The sequence below is a fragment of the Xyrauchen texanus genome, chromosome 15 (genome assembly GCF_025860055.1).
Source record: "Xyrauchen texanus isolate HMW12.3.18 chromosome 15, RBS_HiC_50CHRs, whole genome shotgun sequence".
NCBI lineage: Eukaryota > Metazoa > Chordata > Actinopteri > Cypriniformes > Catostomidae > Xyrauchen > Xyrauchen texanus.
This window is the reverse complement of record NC_068290.1, coordinates 37,584,155-37,606,282: the sequence shown is the minus strand read 5'-3', so window position 1 is coordinate 37,606,282 and position 22,128 is coordinate 37,584,155. Positions and strand designations below refer to the sequence as shown.

General features: G+C 38.2%; 2 protein-coding genes across 6 annotated transcripts in view; both read left to right on the top strand.

The window, feature by feature from the left end:
* LOC127655527 (CUGBP Elav-like family member 3) overlaps positions 1–1,519 on the top strand; it is a 55,203-nt gene extending 53,684 nt beyond the window's left edge. Inside the window, exon 16 of one of the 5 annotated variants that reach the window (XR_007972051.1) lies at positions 615–1,519. The gene's annotated coding sequence lies outside the window, so the exon portion shown is untranslated. The remainder of the gene's footprint in view (positions 1–614) is intronic. The other 4 variants (XM_052143408.1, XM_052143410.1, XM_052143411.1 and 1 more) reach the window with 4 other exon arrangements.
* Positions 1,520–6,558: 5,039 nt separating this feature from the next.
* Positions 6,559–22,128, top strand: part of LOC127655528 (ceramide synthase 2-like) — a 28,966-nt gene continuing 13,396 nt past the window's right edge. The window contains exons 1-4 of the mRNA XM_052143412.1: positions 6,559–6,892; positions 20,234–20,407; positions 21,265–21,382; positions 21,521–21,639. Of these exons, the coding sequence (XP_051999372.1) occupies positions 20,235–20,407; positions 21,265–21,382; positions 21,521–21,639 (410 nt within the window). The 5' untranslated portion in view covers positions 6,559–6,892; position 20,234. The remainder of the gene's footprint in view (positions 6,893–20,233; positions 20,408–21,264; positions 21,383–21,520; positions 21,640–22,128) is intronic.

The following is a 22,128-nucleotide window of genomic DNA, read 5'->3' as shown; positions in this document are numbered from 1 at the left end:
TGCAAACAATGAACAGGGAACACGAACGCTAACAGAGGACTATGGAGTTACATAAGGGACTAAAGTGAAAACTAAGAAGTGCAAAAGTGACAAGATGGAAAACAAGAGGGCAACAGTGAAACAAGACAGGGTAACCCTTACAGAAACACCTGGATTTCATGACTTAATTATATTTTGGTCTTAAAGGTGCACTAAAAAACATTTTTAAAACATTAAAGACATGAATTGTGATTTTGCATTATATGTAGGAAATCACGAGTACATGGAGAGGGTCCACACATGGGGGCTGCCATGTTAGAATCACATGCCCAGCCGAAAACGAATCACTTAATCTCAGATAACACAAAGACAAAAGTTACCGAAATAACCTTTAACTAAAAAGTGTAAGAGTATGTTTGCTCTGGCAGATCAATCGGCATGGTTAATGATCTGATGACGCTGTAGTTCCCACTGTATGTGATGAATCGGCCATTTAACCTGAAAGCTGAATTTGCTTTGACCCGAGGTGGTAGAGCCTGTGATCCAGAAAGCAAAGTGTAGTACAAATACTGGCAACAATGTAAAGTAATATCTCTCTCTCTCTCTCTCTCTCTCTCTCTCTGTCTGTCTCTTAGGATGGACATTGTTGACGCTTTCATGCAGTTGACAGACCCCAGCTTGGTGTTGAGCTGCACAGGTTTCATTGCTACTAGATAACCTGAGACACTTGTTATCTTGCACACTCACAGCACACTACTGTATGTGTGCAAATATGCAAATAAAACCTACAAGATTATGTACATAAAGTCACAAACACATTTAAACATAAACGGTTGTGTGAAGATGTCAATGGTATTAACTTAGTGAAATTGAATGTGGAAAATTGTTGATTGTGTACAAAGTAAAAAGAGTTAACACACACACACACACACAGACACACACACACACACATGCTACTTGCTATGGACCTTCACATCTCTACAAACCTATACATTACTATAATTTTTCATATGGAAAAAAAAAAGTCAATCAAAAATTTAGACCAGCCACAGTAAAATGACTATAATCAGGTTTAAAAAGAAATTGATTAAAATGTATGACAATGTAAAAGTTAAGTAAAATAAGAATAGTTTACATTAAAACAATAACAACAGTTACAACATTATAATTAATATTAACAATAATAATAATAACATTATTATTATTATTATATTATGTTAAATTAAAAACACCTTTAGTGTTTTCTACTTTTTGATGATAAATGGGATGGAGGGGGACTTCAGGGCATGTTTACATATTTTAGGTTTTTATTTATTTATTTATTTATTCACTGTTTTGGGAAACAATGGTTTGGATTCTGGTATCTTGGTTTTGATGTTGTTGTTGTTTTTTTTTAGAGAAATACATTTAAGGGATTGAAAAACTTTGTAAACTAATTATTGAAATATGAATTACAATGATGCTATTTATGTCTTATTACCTTTTTTGATCAAACCTTTGTTTATAATTTCAATAAATTAAAGGTATTAAACATGAGGTGTCAATTTAATGTGTTAATGCATGGATTGATGCTGCCTTCACGTGCTATCTGAATTATCGTAAATACGAGTTTCCCACTTGAAAGTTGCACATGAACGATCCCTCAAGTCATAATTACGACTCGGAAACTATGAAATAATTTTGATACCCAAGTTTCCGTGATGGGAGGAGTCCTACATTTTCAACATGGCGGAGGAGAGTGCAGTTTCTCCAGCGAATGACCGGTTTTGGTCATATTCATTCATGTATATCAGCAACCATTCTATGCATATTGAAAATGTTTACACATTGAAAATAGCTTGTATTTGACCAAATTTCCGTCATCGTCAGCAAGCTAACTGAGTGATATGTATTATGGTGTCAAAATAAAAGTTCCTGAAGAAATATGAATGAATCAACCTGGCGTCGTCAATGTTTCCTGTTCTTTCCAGCAACAAAGCATATGAACGCGACATACTCATAATTACCATTTCAGAAGTGGGAAGTAGAATAATTCCGACAGCACATGAAGGCAGCATGAAAGCTGCTTTGTGTAAAATATGTTTGTGTGTCAGAGAGAAAGAGTGTGACATATTAAGAGCACTGTTATGGCCTACAAACAGTAAATAGAGGTAGATTCTGATATGTGTCGATAAGAGTGTTGATTTAATGCGTCGATTCAGTGCTATTAATTATATAAAACCATAATGTGTTAAAAAATGTAACGCATTTAATCATACCACTGCAATAAGGAATTTTCCTACCAACAGAGCAATTCAAGCTTGAAGTTCCACCTCCATGTTTTTGCGAGTCTCAGTAGGGGGCAGTAAGCGCAACAAACCGAACTGGTCAAAGACAGAAGGATGAGGCAGAGTGCAGGGGTCTCGTGACATGGTTTTTTAAATTTCAGACTACATTTAACTTGACACAGCGTCCTAAATATGCAGCTTTTATTGCCAGGGATGCTGAAAATCGTTAAAATGCGACGCAACCATAGTCTGACACATGGACTGATGGAACGCAAGAACGCTTCTACATCGGACCGATTGATGAACTCAATTCTAAAATGCATCTAAAATTTGGACTGTAGGCCAGGCATATGTTCAGTGGTATGGAAATAAGCCAAACAATATTTGTTTTATTTTAAAGCCACTTTTTGTATTGTCTAATCAATGCTATACTCATCTGCCACAACAATGTAATGTCTTTGAATGATCTGATATAGTTTCATAAATTAATATTATTATGTTTATTTTAACAAGGACTATTTTAATATACAATGAATTATCTTTATTCTGGGACCTTTTTTAAGCAAATAAACATGCGATTAATTGTGATTAGCATATCATGTAATCATTCTGATTAAAAATTTTAATTGATTAACAGCCCTAATTTGAAGACAATGAACTAGATGCTTCTGTGAAACACTCTATAGGACAGACAATAGCTATGTTGTCAGACAATTAGAATGTCTGTAGTGGAAAAGATGTGGAAGGCCACATTCACCACTAGAGGGATGCAGTGTCCTTCCTCACACAGTCTGGCACGCATTGTAAACTCAACAGAACTATGATCAGTGAGTGTTAATCTCATTAAAAGCTTATGATATAAAATCACTTCTAGAGCCTGACTGATTTTGATTAAATCAAAGTTAAAGTTTCCACCAGGAGTGCAATTTAATTTTAAAGGCATGTGGTGTCTTGTAACTTTTTATGCTCTTATCCAGCCAACATTGTATTCATCATTTATTATTACATAAATGTTATATTTATGTATGAGAAACATAATAGCATAATGAGAAAAATATGATATAATGCTTAATAGATCAGTAGTTAATGTACATTCAAATGTGAATACACAGTGTGTAGAGTAGAGAGATGGCAGCAGATAGAGCTCCTCCCCATTCTGACTCATGCACCACATTGCCAAGTCTGCACATTATTCTGACTAATGCCAGTCCACCACACCCAGACAGAGTGCGGAGGAGTGCGCAGCATGCATTTAAACAAAGACTTTGAGTTTGCCTATATTTTAGTGCCCTTTGGCAAAAGAAGTGAGTAATTAAAGCTGATTTCTTCTCTCCTACCTGACATACAGTAGTATATCACTAAAAAGATGCCCTGAGAAATCACATTGTGGCTGCCCAACTGTAGGCTCTGTAAACAGTAAATAAGATTCTGAGTGTGCCTGTGTGTGTTAGCCAATTAGAAAACTTGGAAGCGGCTCTCAGACAACCTCAACTAATGGTGTGAGCTTGAGCAGGCATATTCCCGAGTGTTCGGGAAACCTGCTAAGTCATTTGGGAATTCTGTTTGGTGACACTAGTGATGCAAACTCGTTTAAAGGAGCAATATGTAACACTGACATCAAGCGTTTAAAATGTGCACAGCAGTCCAAATTCTAAATTTTGGAGAGTTGTCTCCCCCACCCCCTCCTCCCCAGACTCGAAACTCACACGGGTTGGCCAGGTTGAGGACACGCAACAGGAACGAGCAAACTGCCAATGGCAAGCGACAAGCCTTGCACTGTAAATTGATCAGCTAATGTATACATTTATTTTAATAAACATGCCCAATTTCGTGCATATTGGCACCATTTGTAAAGGAAAAAAAATCAGCTGATAATAATAAAAATAGCAAGTTGATCAGAGATGTTTATTTTATTTTATTATTATTGTCTCCTGCTACCCGATACCTTGCTCTCCTCTTTCAACATACATTAAAGAACGACTCGTGCCCATTTTTAAGCGTATTTGATGTGGATGAAATGTAATTTTATTTTATTTAATTAAAATGTTTTTGTCTTCTGCTTCCTAATACCTTGCCCTCCTCTTGCGCTCTCTCTATATTTCATTGGCTGTGTCTCATTGTCAGTCTTTTCCTCATCGGAACAGTGTGCACACCTGATGACAAGACGTATGGATATCAATCTGTTTTGAAAACTATCACAGCATCTGGGACTCGTCTCAGCCTGTCACAGGAGTGCATACACAACAAGACCTGAGACTTAAAACATCAAAGGAGACGAGTTTGAGTCATGTAGTGTACACTAGGCTTATAGCAACATTGTAGTGGCGTTATTGTGCCTGCTATTCACTTTAATTCTGTTGTTAAAGATAAATGTTACTTTGTACAACCTTCACATTGCATTCCTTCAAAGGTGATGGGAAATTTACTAGGAATTGCTGTCTGGAAACGAAACACGAAGACAATTGCATTTCAGCTTGTACATGGAATGGGGATTTTTCGCACACTCAGTAAAGGGATTTAAGTTTTTTCGTACGTTTTAGTGTCGACGAGCAACATGCAGAAGAAATCACAGACCAATTCTGAAACAGAAGTTATTCAATATTATTTACTTGTTTGTTGAGCTGTTGTATAAAAGCAATATCACACTCACAGTAGTGTTGATATGCAATACCGCACTCTCTGTTGCGAATGTAACCCGATCCTTCAGATGGGTGAATATCCGCAAATTTGTGGGTCCAGTCAGCATTCCAGACTGCACCATCAGAATGTGCGTAAATCTACTAGTGTGAGTCTTGCTATGCAGCTGGATCCTGGACTTCCGGTCAGGCAGATGCCAGGTGGTCAGAATGGGCAGTAACATCTCTTCACCACTGACCCTCAACACTGGTGCTCCACAGGGCTGTGTTCTCAGCCCCCTCCTGTACTCCTTGTACACACACGACTGCGTAGCCACACACAGCTCCAACGTCATTGTGAAATTTGCAGATGACATGACATAAAATATCTGTAATGCAAAACAATTGATATTTTGGTGACACTTTACATTAATGCTCCCTTTGTTAAGGGCTTCATTAAGAACTCATTCGTCATTTACATTATAAATCATTGATATGCATTTATAACAACATTGCAACTTTGGTGCAATACTTGCCAAATATTGAGCAGTTTAACACATGTTATAAATGCTTAATAAATACACATATTCATACTTAAATTAATCAAAAACATAAAATACCATAATTCATGATTTATGTCAGAATGCAACAAAAATAGACAAATATAGGGAGATTAAATGGAGGGATTATGTCATTTTACGGGCAGCTTTGTGTTTATTCAGTACTGTATTGTCTTGACTTGTGTTGTCACTTTCCTTGCAATGTAGATGTGTAAAGAATTGTGCTAATTGGAGTGCTGTCCCAATTGACCTAATTTACTAATTTCCTAAAGTCCTCTGCAAAAACACTTTTCAGATTTAGTTAAAGGAGTAGAGAAGCTACAGCAGAAGTGACCATGCAGAAAGGTAGAAAAATAAAGAAAGAGTTTATTTATAGGAAATGCCTTCGTTTATGGTTGTGGTTTAGTTAAGAAGTCACTGAAGAGGGGGCCTGGGTAGCTTAGCGAGTATTGACACTGACTACCACGTCTGGAATCACGAGTTCGAATCCAGGGTGTGCTGAGTGACTCCAGCCAGGTCTTCTAAACGACTAAATTGGCCCGGTTGCTAAGGAGGGTAGAGTTACATGGGGTAACCTCCTTCTGGTCGCAATTAGTGGTTCTCGCGTGTGGTAAATTGTGCGTGGATCACGGAGAGTAGCATGAGCCTCCACATGCTGTGAGTCTCCGAGGTGTCATGCACAGTGAGCCACGTGATAAGATGCGTGGATTGACGGTCTCAGAAGTGGAGGCAACTGAGACTTGTCCTCCGCCACCCAAATTTAGGTGAGTTATTGCGCCACCACGAGGACCTACTAAGTAGTGGGAATTGGGCATTCCAAATAACGAAAACGTGTTATTAAGTATTTATAACATGTGAGGTTAAAATGCTCTCTATGGCAACTCTTTAATAAATGCTATATATGTGTCCACTTTACATTGAAGTCATAGGTTACTAATGTTGAAAAGTGTTATTAAGTGTTTATTACTTGAGGTTCCCCCTCATGGCATAGTCGGGGTGAGTTTGATCTCTCCTTCTCTCTCATGTGCTTGAGCGTCATGATGTTGAAGTCCCTCCCGTTCCGTTATTCAACACTCTCTCTCTCTCTCTCTCTCTCTCTCTCTCTCTCTCTCTCTCTCTCTCTCTCTCTCTCCACTATCGTAGTGATCATCTTCACCGAAAAAGCGGAAGGGACCAATTACAAGTAGGTGGTAGCACTCTGTAAAACACGGCAGGAAATACCAGTGAGACAAATAACTCACTGCTGTTGCTAGGTGGGGATCTTTCCGTTCAACTGTTTTTACAGACCAGAAAAGTTTTTGAGGTCCTGGAGGAGAGATGCGGGTGGTAAACAGTCTGGCCGGACCGTAAATCCACTAACGGAGCACTTTAAAGTCAGCAGACGTACCGGAGAAGGGTTCACGCACGCGGCTAACATCCATCAACAAGCTCCGGTGTTTCTGTTGAGCGTCAGCACAGACCCCTGACTGAAGTGAGTTCCGTTATCCATGATTAATACAGCATGTCTCTAGAAGTTAGCTCAATCCGAGGGATACAATTTTTTGGGACGTGATCAATGGGAAAAGTTTTCATAAATGTTTTTATTATTTAGTTTTGATTCTACACATGCACAAATGAAGAAATTATTATAGTGATTAATTTAAGAACAATAGAAATCAATGGAAAGTTCCTATTTAGGCCTACCTGTAGAGGTAAACAAACACATCTCTAGAAGTTAGCTACATTAAAAGAAAAGTAATTGAATGGAAATTGTTTATTTATAGAGGAAGAGTTAGTTTAAAGTAATTAGAAACAATAGAAGTCAATGGGATTCCCCATATAGAGATGACCAGGTAAACACGTGTGTGTGTTCATGAACAAAGTCCATTGACTTGGATCATATGATGGACCACAGTTCAAGAGTCCATGAGTTGTCCTTTCCTCATCACTTTTTGTCCATCTGCCATGAAACATTTACCCAAGATCACAGATCATCTAATGACATGATGCACCTTTCACTTTCTCAGGCAAACATAAGTGTTCTGAAAATTCATCTTGAATTGAAAGTTAATTAAAACGTTCCCAACATAAGTAAACGTGACTTATTTGATTATATCAGATCGCAGTACTTGACAGAATGTGCACACTTGAGAAGTGTGTAAGATATGACTAATAAAGCCTCCACAAGAACCAGCACGAGTCGTCATGTCTACACTTTGGCACCCTTGAAACAGAACTTTTTACCTAAAATAGCATCAGTCATGATAACATACAAACAAATGTTAAATTAAATAATAAACAATTGAAAACAATTAAAAATACAAATGTTAATTTGGAGGACATAATTCACAGAATTAGAGGGTTTTGAACTTTGTGTTTGAAACCAGCATACAAACCCACTGCTACAAAAACATCACATTTGTGTAAATGGACTTTTCACTCAAAACCTTATAGTTACTAAGATATAGCCCCTGTGACAACTAGCCCCTGTCTCCCTTATGTAATTATCCTGAGCTCTTAAATTGATAGACACAAGAAGTGGACAATGAGTGTTTAAGATATGACTAATAAATAACCCATACGCATAAAGACGCAGTTGAAACGTAAGTGTTAGAGCTGTAAAACTTTAGCTCTGCACTTAATGCCTGCCATCTGGCCTGAATGTTTTCCATTTGTTCTCTGAAACATTAGTGAAGCACTAATAAGAATTCAGAGTCTTACTGCAGGAGTCTGATTTTAATACCCAAATGAACCAGACAGCAATGCAAAATCACTCCTCTTAATGTTCCATCTTCATGATGGGTGCATGCAACTTTTGAAATGTTCTGACCACAAATTTGCCCACATCCAGGCATCTGTCAAGCATCTCTTTCTTTATTTTCTCTGGGAGTTAACACAGCTTTGCATGGATCTCTTCTGGTTTCATGTTAAATGCATTGGGACTGTTGGGGAGTTGTTTGATGTAATTGATTTATTGTCTGGACATCACTGTTGTGTTATCAAAATTATATTTTTTTCCCAGATCTGTTCAAGTATAACCAAAAGACTTATTAATATTACACATATTAGCATGATACAAGTGTGATAGACCATGTAAATCCAGTAAACCCTGTGACTTTCACACAATATGTGTTACAAAGTATTTTTGTACAGTAAAATTCAAGTAGTATTCCGGGTTCATTACAAGTTCAGCTCAATCGACAGCATTTTCTGGCATAATGTTGACTACCACAAAAATGTATTTCAACTCGTCCCGCCTTTTCTTTAAAAAAAGCAAAAACAGTGAGGCTCATACAAAGTGAATGGGGCCAATCCATAAACGTTACAATACTCATAGTTTCATAAGTATAGACACAAGACAACCCTTAAATGCATGGTCATTTTCCCAAACACTCTTCAGAGACCCGGCACTTATATCTATCACAAATGGATGTACAAAATACCCAGTTATTGTAAATTTTCAAAATATTTTCAAGGGAATTATAAAATTATAAAATATATTTTAAATAATTTTTATTCCAATACACAAAGAAATAGATATCCTGTGATAATAAACTTAATATGAAATAATTAAGTAAATTACGAATAAAGCAGATATGAAATAAACATAAAAATATAATTTATGGAAGTGCGAAACAAAAAAACCCCAGACGCTCTTACATACCTCTGGTCTCTAAAAACCCTATATTCTTTTGGCACTTAAACCATTATAAAAACAAAATTTTGGGGGGATTTTGAAAATTGTATTTATTTATTTATTTATTGGTGTGTGTTACACCGTTTAGATTGAGGAATCCTAAAGAGGGCACAAGCTCCATAAACTGGATAAGGTACAAGGGGTGGAATGAGGTTCCGGGTCACTAAAGACTCTAGGTATGCGTTTAAGGGTTAAACAATATGCATTTTAACATGATTTTAGTGTGATGAAATCATTATTAACCTTTTCTGTGTAGTTATATCCAGTTTTATAACTTTGTTGCCACGACGACGTAAAACAACCATAAAAATTATGATATAAACAACTTCACATCTCAGATATTACACACATTTTAACAGAAGAATTAATGTAAGTCTTATATTAAATTATAAGCAACACATTTCTGACATTAAACCCTCCAAATATTGGCCCAGTTCACTTCCATTGTAAGTGCCTCACTGGTACCTTGATTTTTGTTTTTAAAAGAAAAGGAGGGACTATTCTAAATTATTATGTTAATCAACATTATGCCACAAATGTTGTCGGTTGAGCTTAACTTGCATTAAACCCAGAATATTCCTTTAATATTCAAAGCATATTTAGCAAAAACAATTGCTGCATATTTCTGCTTATTTTTAGGAATGTCTTGTCCCATAGACTTCCATTGTTAGTGCAATACTGTAAACGTCAATATGGTTGTCTTCTATATATTAATGTCACAGATGCTGTTAATAGTGCAAAACTTGTACCTAGAATATTCCTTTAACTTGGCTCCAGTGTTTTTGTGTAGTGGTAAAACCTTTTTTACTTCAGGACTGGAAAAAAAAACAATCTACTAGATTTATAAACCACATATTTAGTTCAATGACACTTTATGCAAATGAGCTATCCAGTTGCCATACTATAATAGAGGCACATCAGTGTTGGTTCAGCTGCCTAAACAAATATACTGTAGCTTCTGTAAATCAACCTTTAATGCCCCCTCACCTCAACCTCAATTTAATTACTGCATACTGCAAACAAGTATACATAGGGCCGATTATATACATTTGACTCACAAATATGTGTCCCTATATCACTTTTCTTTGCAAACATTGACCAGGATGAATGTTTGTTTAGTTTTTCTCATCTTCAGTTCTTTGGCCAGTCACTGACCATCATGAAAGAGTTGCATCACCTTTACTAAACACAACTCCAGTGTTAATGCACCTGGAGTCATCCATCACTTGAGTTGTTAAACCAGCTGTGATTCAACAGGATTTATGATTACTACATTAACAGCTGTAGTGGTGTTGATGTGGTAGGAATGTAATTACGTAAATTATGTTAAAAGTCACTCTTGCATAAATGGCTTCTCCAGTGGTGTAACCAGAAGTGTGTTGCATCAGCAGTGTGGAAGACCTGTGTTCTCTTCCTGTGTTGAAACCAGGAAGTAATTGTGTTTGCATAATCACGTCTGCATGTGTCCTTCATGCAGACGAGCATGATTCAGAGGTTCCATTTTTTCCCACAGCATTACATTTTGACACCAATTAGTTAGGTTTAGGGTTGGGGTTTTGGGGTAGAGTTTATAAAATATGCATTCCTCTTCACTGTATAGCATCCTTTATGGCTAAAAACATTTCACCCGGAAACTTGAGATCACATGTGGCCTTAAATTCAACAACACTTCCCACTTTGGCACCTGGGGGCAGTGTTTTGAATTTCGGTAAGCACAGAACAAGTTTAGCTGAAGAAAATTCAACCTACTCTTCACGAATTCACTGTGAGATCAGTCTGGAAAGTTACAGGATTTACTGGCTATACATAGACAAGGCAGGAATCTATGACAGAAAAACAAGGTCAGCTAGCGAGTTTATCCCACTAGTCTCCTATTAACACATATAATGCGTAAATGTAGCCATACATTAGAAACATTGTGTATTTTAACATTTATCCTTATCCTTAATGGGGAAATTGTCTTGCCTGCACAGACGTCCATTGTAAGTGCAAAGTAGTCAAAAAAACATTTGAAAGGATTTTCTGCATTCTGGCAAACTTGCCACAAATTTGCCTGTCATTGTTTTCACATGCAAATGAGCTTCGCTGCAAATGTTTGCCAGAAGTTTGCAGCTCTTCATCGGTAGTGTTGAACCTCCGGCAAACCTTTGGCAACAATGGACAATTTGATTACTTGCACGTGAAATAATCAGTGGCGAATTTGCCATGAACTCTCGATTTTTGTAAGAGGTCACATATGCTGTCCACCAAAAGGAAATAAGCAGAAAATTAATCTGAAATAAGCATTAACCATTCCAATAAGTTAGGCCTATACAAGCAAATTATAAAAAACAAAAAAAACAATGTTATTGTGAAGTGCCCAATTTACAATACTATTCAATTAATGATGGCCAGTGCATTTGACCTTGTTGAATGAATAATTTATTTGGTTTCATTCTGCTGTTATCAGACATCCCAATCTTGTCCGACACTGCGATGAGTCAAACATGAGTTGCATAAGGCAGTTTTATTAATGTCTGTGTGTTCTATATATATCTAATATTTATCAAGACTCTTTGATAAACTGTCATCTATACAGTACAATATTTTCAAAAACACACACACGTTCCAACATTCATAAGTCACCATTTATACTACATGAGTATATAATTCAACCATTCACTCTGCAGAGTATCTAGCACTCAACAAACCCATGTTCCTCACAAAAGCTTAACACACTTCCTTACTTTCCTACCAGCCACACACATAGTGCACTGATAGGTTCAGAATAGAATGGTCAGAGTTGAGTCACCTGACCTGAGCCACCAATGAAAGCTGAGGATGCAGGCTGTAGTGAGGTGGATGGGGGAGCTGACCCTCACAGGCATGTCTGACTGTGTTGAAAAGGAATGCTTACATTCACAAACAACACAGCAAGACCTTTAAACTGAACTGAATAAAACTATATTATGTGGCTCTAATTCGGTAGCACCAGTTCTATTAATGCATTCAGTTATAGAACAAGTTAGATGTGGACTGACAAATGGGTTGTTTTAAGGATTGAGTAGGACAAATTGAATGTTACTGGACCACTCCTGGAACAGTAAAAATACACAGGCCATAAACTGCACCCAAAAGTACACAAAAGGTCAATTTTACTGGCCTTCATTCCCTGATATTTCATAAAGGATTATACCAGGTTCAATACCATGGAGGCGAGGGATGGTCGTGCGTTCATCTGGAAAGAGAGTAAGCGGTAAGGGTTCTCACCTGAGATGAATTGCTGGTAATTGCTTTTTTCTGTGTTCGCGGTGTGAGACGGGAAATAAAAGGGGGCATACCTCAGAGTGTGGAGAGAGAGTGAGACAGACACTGAAGCTGTTTTTGTGTTGGCCGATGCCATCTATTATTTGAGAGATTGAAGCTTCACCGTTCCGCTTTAGGCGAACATGTTTTATTTTGGGTGCTTCAATCTAAAGTGACATTTTGAGTTGGAAACGCCGTCTCCCGCTTCCTCATTCCATTGAACATGTTACAAATACAAGTTGAGCTCAATCGACAGCATTTGTGGCATTATGTTGATTACCACATACATTTTTTCTACTTGTTCCTCCTTTTCTTTAAAACAAGCAAAAATATGGATTACATTGAGGCTCTTACAATGGAAGTGAATGGGGCCAATCCTTATATGTTAAAATACTCTGCATATACTTTTTTCGACACTGGGGCACAGGCCCCCCAAAAATTCATAAAGTGTCCCCTTTATAGGATAGAGCAGGGGCAAAGGGGAGCAAAGGTATATTTAATTGGATAAATTGCAGATGAGGAAAAACATTCAATTCAACAGGCAATTAAACACAAATAGTCTCTTGTTTTGGAAAGGGAACCATATTTCCCAAATTGGTTTACAGTTCACTCTCGAGATTTATTGGGAAAGTTTACTGGGGCACAGTCTTGCGACACCCCTGGTCAAAACGTAAAGTCATACTCTTAACACGTGTGCACATTGGATAAGAACTCCGGTAAAGGTGTGTACTGTACATGCAACACAAAATCATGGTAATGGGCAAAAATCTACCTGTGTCGATTGGTTTATGCTTAAACCATAAATAAACTTACCCCGATAAAGGAAAACTGTTAAGTTGTTTACATGACCACAGACAGGCTTACAAACATAATTGGTGTAAAATTTTGCATGTAAACGCACTCACTTTGTACTAACCATGCTGCTGTGAACTGACTGATTTCAGGACATTCTGTTGATTGCTTGGTTTCAATTTCAGCGGCGTTGTGCCAGATAGCACCGCCCACTGTGAACTCTCATTGGTCCAAAATCCCCCTCCTCTTAACAGTACGTTAAACATCAAATATGTTCAATAACTGCATTAATGTGTTCAGTGTGGACAGACTTTTATTGCGGTGTAACATTTTAAACTAATTTACAATTCAAGACTAATTCTCTTTATTCTCAAGTTACGTTTAAATTTATTTTTAGCACTTATCTCTTTGATCTTAACTCTGTTAAACCATTTGTGTTATTGTTCTGTGATGGATTGTGTCAGAGGAGATTAACAATGGTTTTAATTTTGCCTGCTGCATCTGGCAGCTATTTTCTATTGATACAAGCAGTATAAAAGTACAGCTCCTATCTACTTAAGTGGGAAAAGACAGAAATCTCCAAAATATTTGGTCAAATTTACAATCAAAGAACACAGTGGTACTGTATCATAAATTGTGCTTCTATAGCACAGATCACGTTCAAAACTCTATTTGTCAGGCTTGTTCAGCTAATGCGCATGCACGTTCTCGAGTTGACTGACAGGTGATCTTTGTATCTAAAAAATCAGAAACAGAGCTTTAGCTAGAAAAGATGCATTTGGCTGAAGCACAATGCCAGAATCATCCGGCAACCAATGCACCTAACCAACTACCTTAACTACCTTTAATGTGGAAGCTGCCTTGCCTGCATCCAAAAGATGTTGCAAAAAACTCTTGAAACCTCACAGTGTGTAGGATCCAACCCATGATCCCTGCATCATGAAGAGAAAAATTCCAACGTGTAGCGTATGACATGTGGATGTAGCCCTAGCACTAGCAATAGTATGAACAACAGCAGGTTCACAATCAGTTAGAAGAGGATTGGACCCAGAGGTCAAACCCAAAGCAGCAGACGGGCTGGTTCCGGGTGCCAAACACTGCCGTCCATCGGCGATAGCAGATCCAATGGGTGGTCGCCTCTGATGCGAAGAAATAAATATCTGCTTTGCCAAACTGATGTCATATGCTCTGCAACACATTCACGTGAAGCCTCCATTCTCCCAGATGCAGAAGATCTTTGATAGAGCATCTGCTACCTGATTGCTCGACCCCAGGATTTAAACTGCCCTCAGTGATGCTAGTCGTGGAAGAGACTAGGTGAGAATCTTGTGAGTGAGATGCAAAGACTTGAGCGACTTTGTGCCACCGTGATGGTTCGGGTGGAACACCATTGAGGTGTTGTCTTAGTGGGAGTGTGTGTGTGTGGGGGGGGGGGGTTTGGGGGTTGGGGATTGCTGGCATGGTCCCCCTGGCAATTGCCGATAATGAGGTCAAAAACCTTGAGCATCATCAGCAGCACGGGGCCGCTGAGGGCTCTGAGGCTGTGGAGTAGGATGCTGGCGGAAGTGTTGTTTTGCCATTGTTTAGCGATGGCAAGCTTGAGCTGTTGACACCTTAAAGCCAGGATTGCGCTGCACCTGTGTCAGCTGGCGAGTGGCCTCAGACAATTTCACTCTCTTTTCCAGCAGTTCTGGAATGTTAGGCCCGAAAAGGTGCACAGAAACGATTAGGAGGTCCCACAGAGTCTTCTTGCAATCCTCTGGCAGCCCGCCACCAAGTCACACTTGGTGGCGGGCTGCCAGAAGTGTGGTGGTAAGTGTACCTAGTTCATGGGTCACATGGCTGCAGGAACTGAGAAGCTGAGGGGTCAGCGTTTGCGGACTCCAATGTACTGGTAGTAGCAAGGAGTAATTGACAGATTGTACTCTCGGCATGGGTTATATAGGCAGCAGATGATTCCACCTTTTTCAGCAGCAAGTCTGTGCGACCACATTGGACACTGGGACATTGCGCATTGTCCTGTAGGGCCCCGTTAAGTGACACCACCAGGGCTGCGACAGGCTGCTCTATTTCCACCCCGATGGAATGTGCTTCAGCCATAGATGCTAGCGTACGAGCGGTCTTTGACCGCCATTTAGGCACACTAGACCCCATGAGGGTGTTATAGAATTCCGACACAAAATCTTTGCACGGTGGCATAGCATAGGAAGTCGCAGATGAGAACAGTCTTAAAAAGACAATGGACTGGGCTGGTTGGGCAGGTGACTTGTCCACCCCTAGACGAGCAACCACCATCTGAAGAACAGCCAAATTGTCATCCGAAGAGGACGAAATCTTGATGAATTAACTGAATCCCCACTTGAAAGTGAATTATTCTCCATGCGATTGCTCTGTGAATTTGCCCTTTTCTTAGATGTGGGGGGGCACCGGCTGCCACAGGTGCACAAAGTTTCCGAGTCCGTGTGGTGGGGGGTTACTCTGACACACCAAGTTTCACAGTTGAACTAGGATCTAACCCAGCTAGATGGAACTGCCTCTCTGACATAGGCAAAAGACTTCAGTGCAAGCACGGGTCCGTGACAGCCTCTCTCAAAGGCTGAATTCCCAAACAAGGTGGACAGACTTCATGGCTGTTGTCAGGGTGAAGAGTATTGGGACACAGTTTACACGTCAGTTGGATGCCAGTGGCAATAGAACCATTAAAAACACCCACAGATAGAACGGAAAGGCTAAGGCGAGCAGAGCGGTAAATATGAGCAGAGCCTGGTCAGTACCTGGATAGGAGACCTCTAGGGAAAACTAAGGTTGCTGCTGGAAGAGGTGTTAGTGAGGCCAGCAGGAGGTGCTCACCCTGTGGTCTGTGTGGGTCCTAATGCCCCAGTATAGTGACAGGAACACTATACTGTAAAAAGGCACCGTCTTTCAGTAGGGGTGTAACTGCGGTGTCCTGGCCAAATTCATTACATTAGCCCTTATCAGCCATAGCCTCCCAATAATCCCCCTCCGTTAATTGACTGTATCACTCTACTCTCTCCTCTCCACCATTAGCTGGTGTGTGGTGAGTATACTGGTGTACTATGGCTGCTGTTGCATCATCAAGGTGGATACTGCACACTGGTAGTGGTTTAGGAGAGTCCCCTGTTCACTGTGTGATGTGCCATTAGTGTAGTGTCAGAAAAGTGCTATATAATTGTAACATTCATTCATTCATTTATTCAGTTGCACCAGGAAAATAGCACAGAGTTTTTTGAATAAAGCGAATCTGTAGCAAGACTAATTTACATAGATAGGCGGTGTGTTTGTGCGGATAGGAATGACAATGACTAATTTGAAATACTCAAGATGCAGTGCTATTTTTGCGCTCATTGCACATAGTTAAACTATATTGTGGGTGGTTAGTGACAGCCATCTAAAATGCGAGTAAATCACTCACATAAATGGTCAAATTGGTTTGCAATTTATGTTACTAAACAATGTCTGTCGTTAGCCACTTGCTAGTAAATATTCAGATTTCTCTAATTGATTGAACTGTGTAGTGGGAATAAAAGATTAACACAGAGATCATTTCACTATGTGTTGTGTTGCATGAGTTTGAACTCCGTAGTTCGTAATGTCACCATCGCTTTAGTTAAGCTGTGATATGCCATATTTACATTTACATTGCATTTAATGAGGTCACCTCATCTTTGGATTAAACTTTCCCAGAATGTTTTCACAATATTCTGTTTAACCGCATATGAGAGTTAAAGATTGTTTTAACTTGTTCCTTGCATTGTTTGTCCAAAGACAAGATCCACACAATCCATTTGTCATGGAATAATTTCTCTTTTAAAACTGTATCTATAAAACTTTTTTAATGAATCCTTCCTGTTATTTAGTCAGTTGTTGATCAAAAAGTGAAAAGAAACATGAATTCTAATGACACATAGCACAGATACAGTAAAGAAACCTCTTAACCAAAACTTGTTTTTAAAGATTTAATGTAAAACTCAATGTACTGTAATTACTACATAGTAGTACATTATAGTACAAATAATGCACATAAACAACAAACAAATCAAAATGTGTAATAAATGTGTAAATATTTAAATGGGCAATCACACATTATAAACTATTTTTATTCAACAAACACACTGTAAAAATCATTTTGATTTTTAATTGTATCAAGGTGCTTTTTTGTTGACACAACAACATTTTTGAGCCAGTCATGTTAATTTGTGATTCTTTCAACTTGTACTTAAATTGAATTAGCAAGCATATTTGTCAACTCAACTCATTAACAAGGTTTTATGAGTGAAAAAAAGATTTTTCCAACTCCCAGCATGTATTGCACCATGAATAAATAATGAGGTTAGTGTTGTAGGCAAGTTTTTTTGCTATTTGCTGACTTTATTTGTGCTGTTGTTGCTGTTGTTGTTTTTATCATCACTGTTAGTTAATAGTCGTGTGGTGATAAGCTTATCTTTTACTTATAATGTTTGTTCAGTTTCACTATTACTGAGGTTTGTGTGTCAAGTGTTGACATCTGTGTGCCTCCTAACATAACTATTGCATACAGCTTGAAATGCAAAGAATGCAGGGCTAATTTGACATGACAGTTAGCATCACCGAGTACTAACTTTACAAGGCATGCCCTAAAGTTCATTGAACTAAAGTGAAAATTAAGTTCTGCTAAATAAAGTGATTAAGTTCAGCTAACGAAACTGAAGTTTTCACAACTAAATTCAGTCAATTTGTGAGACAGACTTTTCCAATGATGTCAGTAAAACTTAAAACATCTTAAAATGGCACTAAATATAATAAGTTGAATAATAAATGTGTTATTACAATGTACTGTAAATATTGAAGGATTTTAGCAAATAGACTCCTATGCAGGGGTTTGGGGAATTCCTTGCAAGGCCCTGCCCTGCCCCGTCTATTGTCTATTTTCATTTTCAGGGCCAAAATTTTTTATATATTTAACCAACAGTATATATGAATCTTTTCAGATTTCAGTTGCATTACGCTTAGGCATACATGTTATGTCAAATGTCTGGTTAGTAAAAATGTAATTTACTAGCCAATCATGACAATTAAACAGGGTTTTAGTTTCCAGGCAGACCAGATAAAAACCTGTGCACCCAGTATCCAGGAAGTTGATCAGACTATAGTGTGATAGATAGAGAAAGTGCTTGCCACTTTTCTATGCAATATGTATCAGATAGTTAGTCAACAGACTGTGGGTTCTTAGATATTTAAGAGTTTTGTTTTAGGGAGTGAGTTAGTGGAAAATAAATTAGATGTAACTGAGTACAACTATATTTGTTCTGGTTAGTTGTTTTACCTGTTGGTTAGACATCCTTTAATATATAAGTGTAAATCAGATTTTATGCCATTAGACTAAATTCCAGCTACTTCCACTTCAAACATGCAACGCTTTTAAAACTGTTTTGTGGTTTCTGGAACTACGAGTCCTCCGGCGAGCATCTTTGCAATCCTCCAGTCCCTTCTGTCAGTTTCGAAAGTGACCTCATCCTTCCACTCTTGATTTTTTCCCACATCTGTTTTCTGAGTATTGTGAAATCTAGGGGTGAGTTCTTTAAGCGCAGATTAGCCTGTGGATTAACTGTGGATCGTGCAGAACTTTAAATGTAGAATAACCATATATTTTCATAATTTTAATCCTAGACTAGAATACGCTGTTGAAATTTTTTTTCTTGCTAGTTAGTGCTGGTTTGGTGCTGGTATAGCTGGTTCATCAGCATGGTCCTCCTGCTGGTTAATCAATGAATATTTTGCCCTTAATATTTGACTGTGGCTCTCCAAACATGAAGCAGCTGTTTGTTTAGACACACATATTCCATCACGAAACTCAGAGATCATTTTTATAAATTTTATGAGTTTCCGAGTTGGGAGGAGTTATAAACTTTCAACATGGCGGAGGAGAGTACGGTTTCTGTAGTGAATGACAAGTTTTGTTAATTTTTCAAAATAAAACTTATTGTTAGCGCTTGCCATTTCAATTATATTCATTTAAGTATATCAGCAGCAACCATTTAATGCATGTTGTATATTTTTACACTGTGAAAATACCTTGTATTTGACATAAATTCCATTATCGTCAGCAAGTTAACTGATAAATACATATCATGCTGTCCAAATAAAGGTTCTTCAAAATGTGTATGAATAAACATAGCGTCGTCCATGTTTCCTTTTCTTTGAGACAAAAACACTTGAACGCATCATACTCGTAATTACCACTTCAGAAGTGGGATAATTCCGATAGCACATGAAGGTAGCATTAGGCCTACAGGTTTTACCAATGTTAGGCATAGGATTAGGGTTAGGGTTAGGGATATGACAGCCATGACAGCAATGTTGGAAAATTGGATAACTTTACACAGACATGGTTATTAAATGATTTTATCAAACTAGAGTCATGTTAACATGTATTAAGTTTAAGTATTGTGAATGTACTTTTGAAACACTGTGTATTCAATGTTTTTGCATTGGACCCATTTACTTGCATGTGCCTTACTGAGCATGATTGTTTTCTTTAGAAAAACAGGGATGAGCCTCAATTATTTTCTATGGTAATCAACATTATGCCACAAACACTGTCAATAAAGTTTAACTCGTATTAAACCCAAAACATATATATGTATATATATAGATATTCATTAATGTGAAGTCTCAAAGCTGTGCTGGTTTTGATGGTAATGTCAACTCTGATTGCTGTTCTCGCTTCATTCTTGAAGGCTGGAATAAAACATTCAAATCTTTGATTGACAAATGGTTCTATCGTCTTCACTCTTCACATGTTCACCATTTTGTCCCATGATTAATATACATCATAGTTTTTCTATGCAAGATTTTACTACGAGCTTTGTCCCAATTAATTGCTGAACCTCAATGCTATTTTTAATGCCAAGATAACCTTACAAAAAAGCTAGAGTTCTGGCAAACTTGCTACAAATTTGCCACTCATTATTTTCCAATGCAAATGAACTTGTGATTCGCCACAAATGTTTGCCAGAAGTGTGCAGCTCTCTCAACTAACTCTCTCTTTGTCTTTGGCAGTATGTTGGAAGGGTTGAGTGAAGTGTTCTGGCAGGAGCGTCTCTGGTTCCCAGAAGGTTTGGGATGGGCAGACCTGGAAGACCGTGATGGGCGGGTCTACGCAAAGGCTCGGGATTTGTGGGTGGCACTGCCAATCGCCCTCATGTTTCTTGTGATTCGACAGATCTTTGAGAGGTGGGTTCAAACCTTTTACTAGGTCTAGGTTTTTGGTCAAAATTACACCTTCATTTCTACAATTAAGCTGTTCAGATTCTGCAATATGAGGTTCTGTTCCTTGTCAAACATTTCAATTTAAATGTGATCCTCCTCCTGCCTTTTATATTCTCAATTGCTTCTCCCAAAAGTTGTATAATTTATTTCCCTTATTAATGGAAATGCTCAAATGTTGTAACCCAGAAATCACTTTTTCTGTATAGAGCTGCAGCTCTGTAATTCAGTAGCATTGCTGTCAGTGTGAAAGCTATACGCACACTTTTCGTTAAAGCCATGCAGCATCACCGCTCCCACCCCACAGGCAAAGTGTGTATTAAACATGCCTTAAAGGGCAGCTGCCTATGTAGGCAGTATATAGCGATACAGTTCAGTGGGTTTTGGAACAAAGCCATAGTATTACGTTCCTATTCATAAATGAATCCGTGGTCAATCCATCCAAAATCAATAGAGCTAACACATAGTCCAAAAAAACAGGACTCTACACCCCTGCTTGTAAAAGAAAGCGCAATAAATGGGCTAAAATTATACACAAATGGTATATAGACTATGACTATGCATGGATACTCAGATATACATGTGTATCAGTGAGGGCATCAGGAACAATTCTTCGGGATATCTGTTTAAGCAAAACTCGATTGGCACACGTACAATTTCATTTTCACTCTGGATGTAAATAACTTTAGTGGTGCTCTGCCAGCTTATTCAGTATGTAATTTTAGTAATGTATGTGTAAGTATATGTTGTGCGCATGTATGTTTACATTTGACATATTTGACATATCTGGTGATAGTGATGTTGTACAGTCTCTCGATGTTTAGAGTTGTTGCTACACCACTAGCCTCATTACTGGGTGTTAAGGAAATGGTCAGACGGCGAGTTACACACAACCAAACACTGGAGTCCTACTACTGCAACGCATCTAAAAACCCCACACAGGTGCATAGACTGCAAACACATTTCACTATTATACAAGACAACACTGCTAAATCACTAAACTAAACAACTACTTAAGTAAATATGATTGCCTCTGTTGATCTGAGACATAAGATGTTTGGTTTTGCTTGCTATCTGCAGAGTTCAGTAGAGAAACTGTGCAAGCAGACAGGTTGGATAGAAAGACAAGTCCAATGCTGGTTCAGACGACGGAGAAACCAAGACAGACCTAATGTTCTCAAGAAGTTTCGTGAGGCCAGGTACAAACACACTTAGACATCTTCACAGGTATGTTGCTGAAACAATGACTAAAGTATTTGAATCTGAATTTTGATATTAACAAACTCGGCCAAAGGTCATGCTTTTTGGCTAATCACAGAGCTACCAGAAATGACTACTTGCAGAACTGCTTCCACGGTCTGCTTAGGTATTTTTCGGATACAGCATTCAGCATGCCTACATGCACAGATTTACTTATGGGAAGGCAGATTATTTTTACCTTTTAGAGCTGTCAGTTGATTAAAATAATAAATTATGTTCTTGGTATTAACGTTAACACCGTTAACAAGGTTAATTAGCTGTTCTCTTATTCTGAGCAACCTTTAAAAAACACTCAGAACAGAATGAAGCAGTTTTAAAGTCAAATTGAATACATGCATTTACTGCACTAAAATGCCATACATATTTAATCAGTCTCAAATTATATAACTAGAGCTGTCAGAATGATCACATGCGTTCAATTAAAAAAG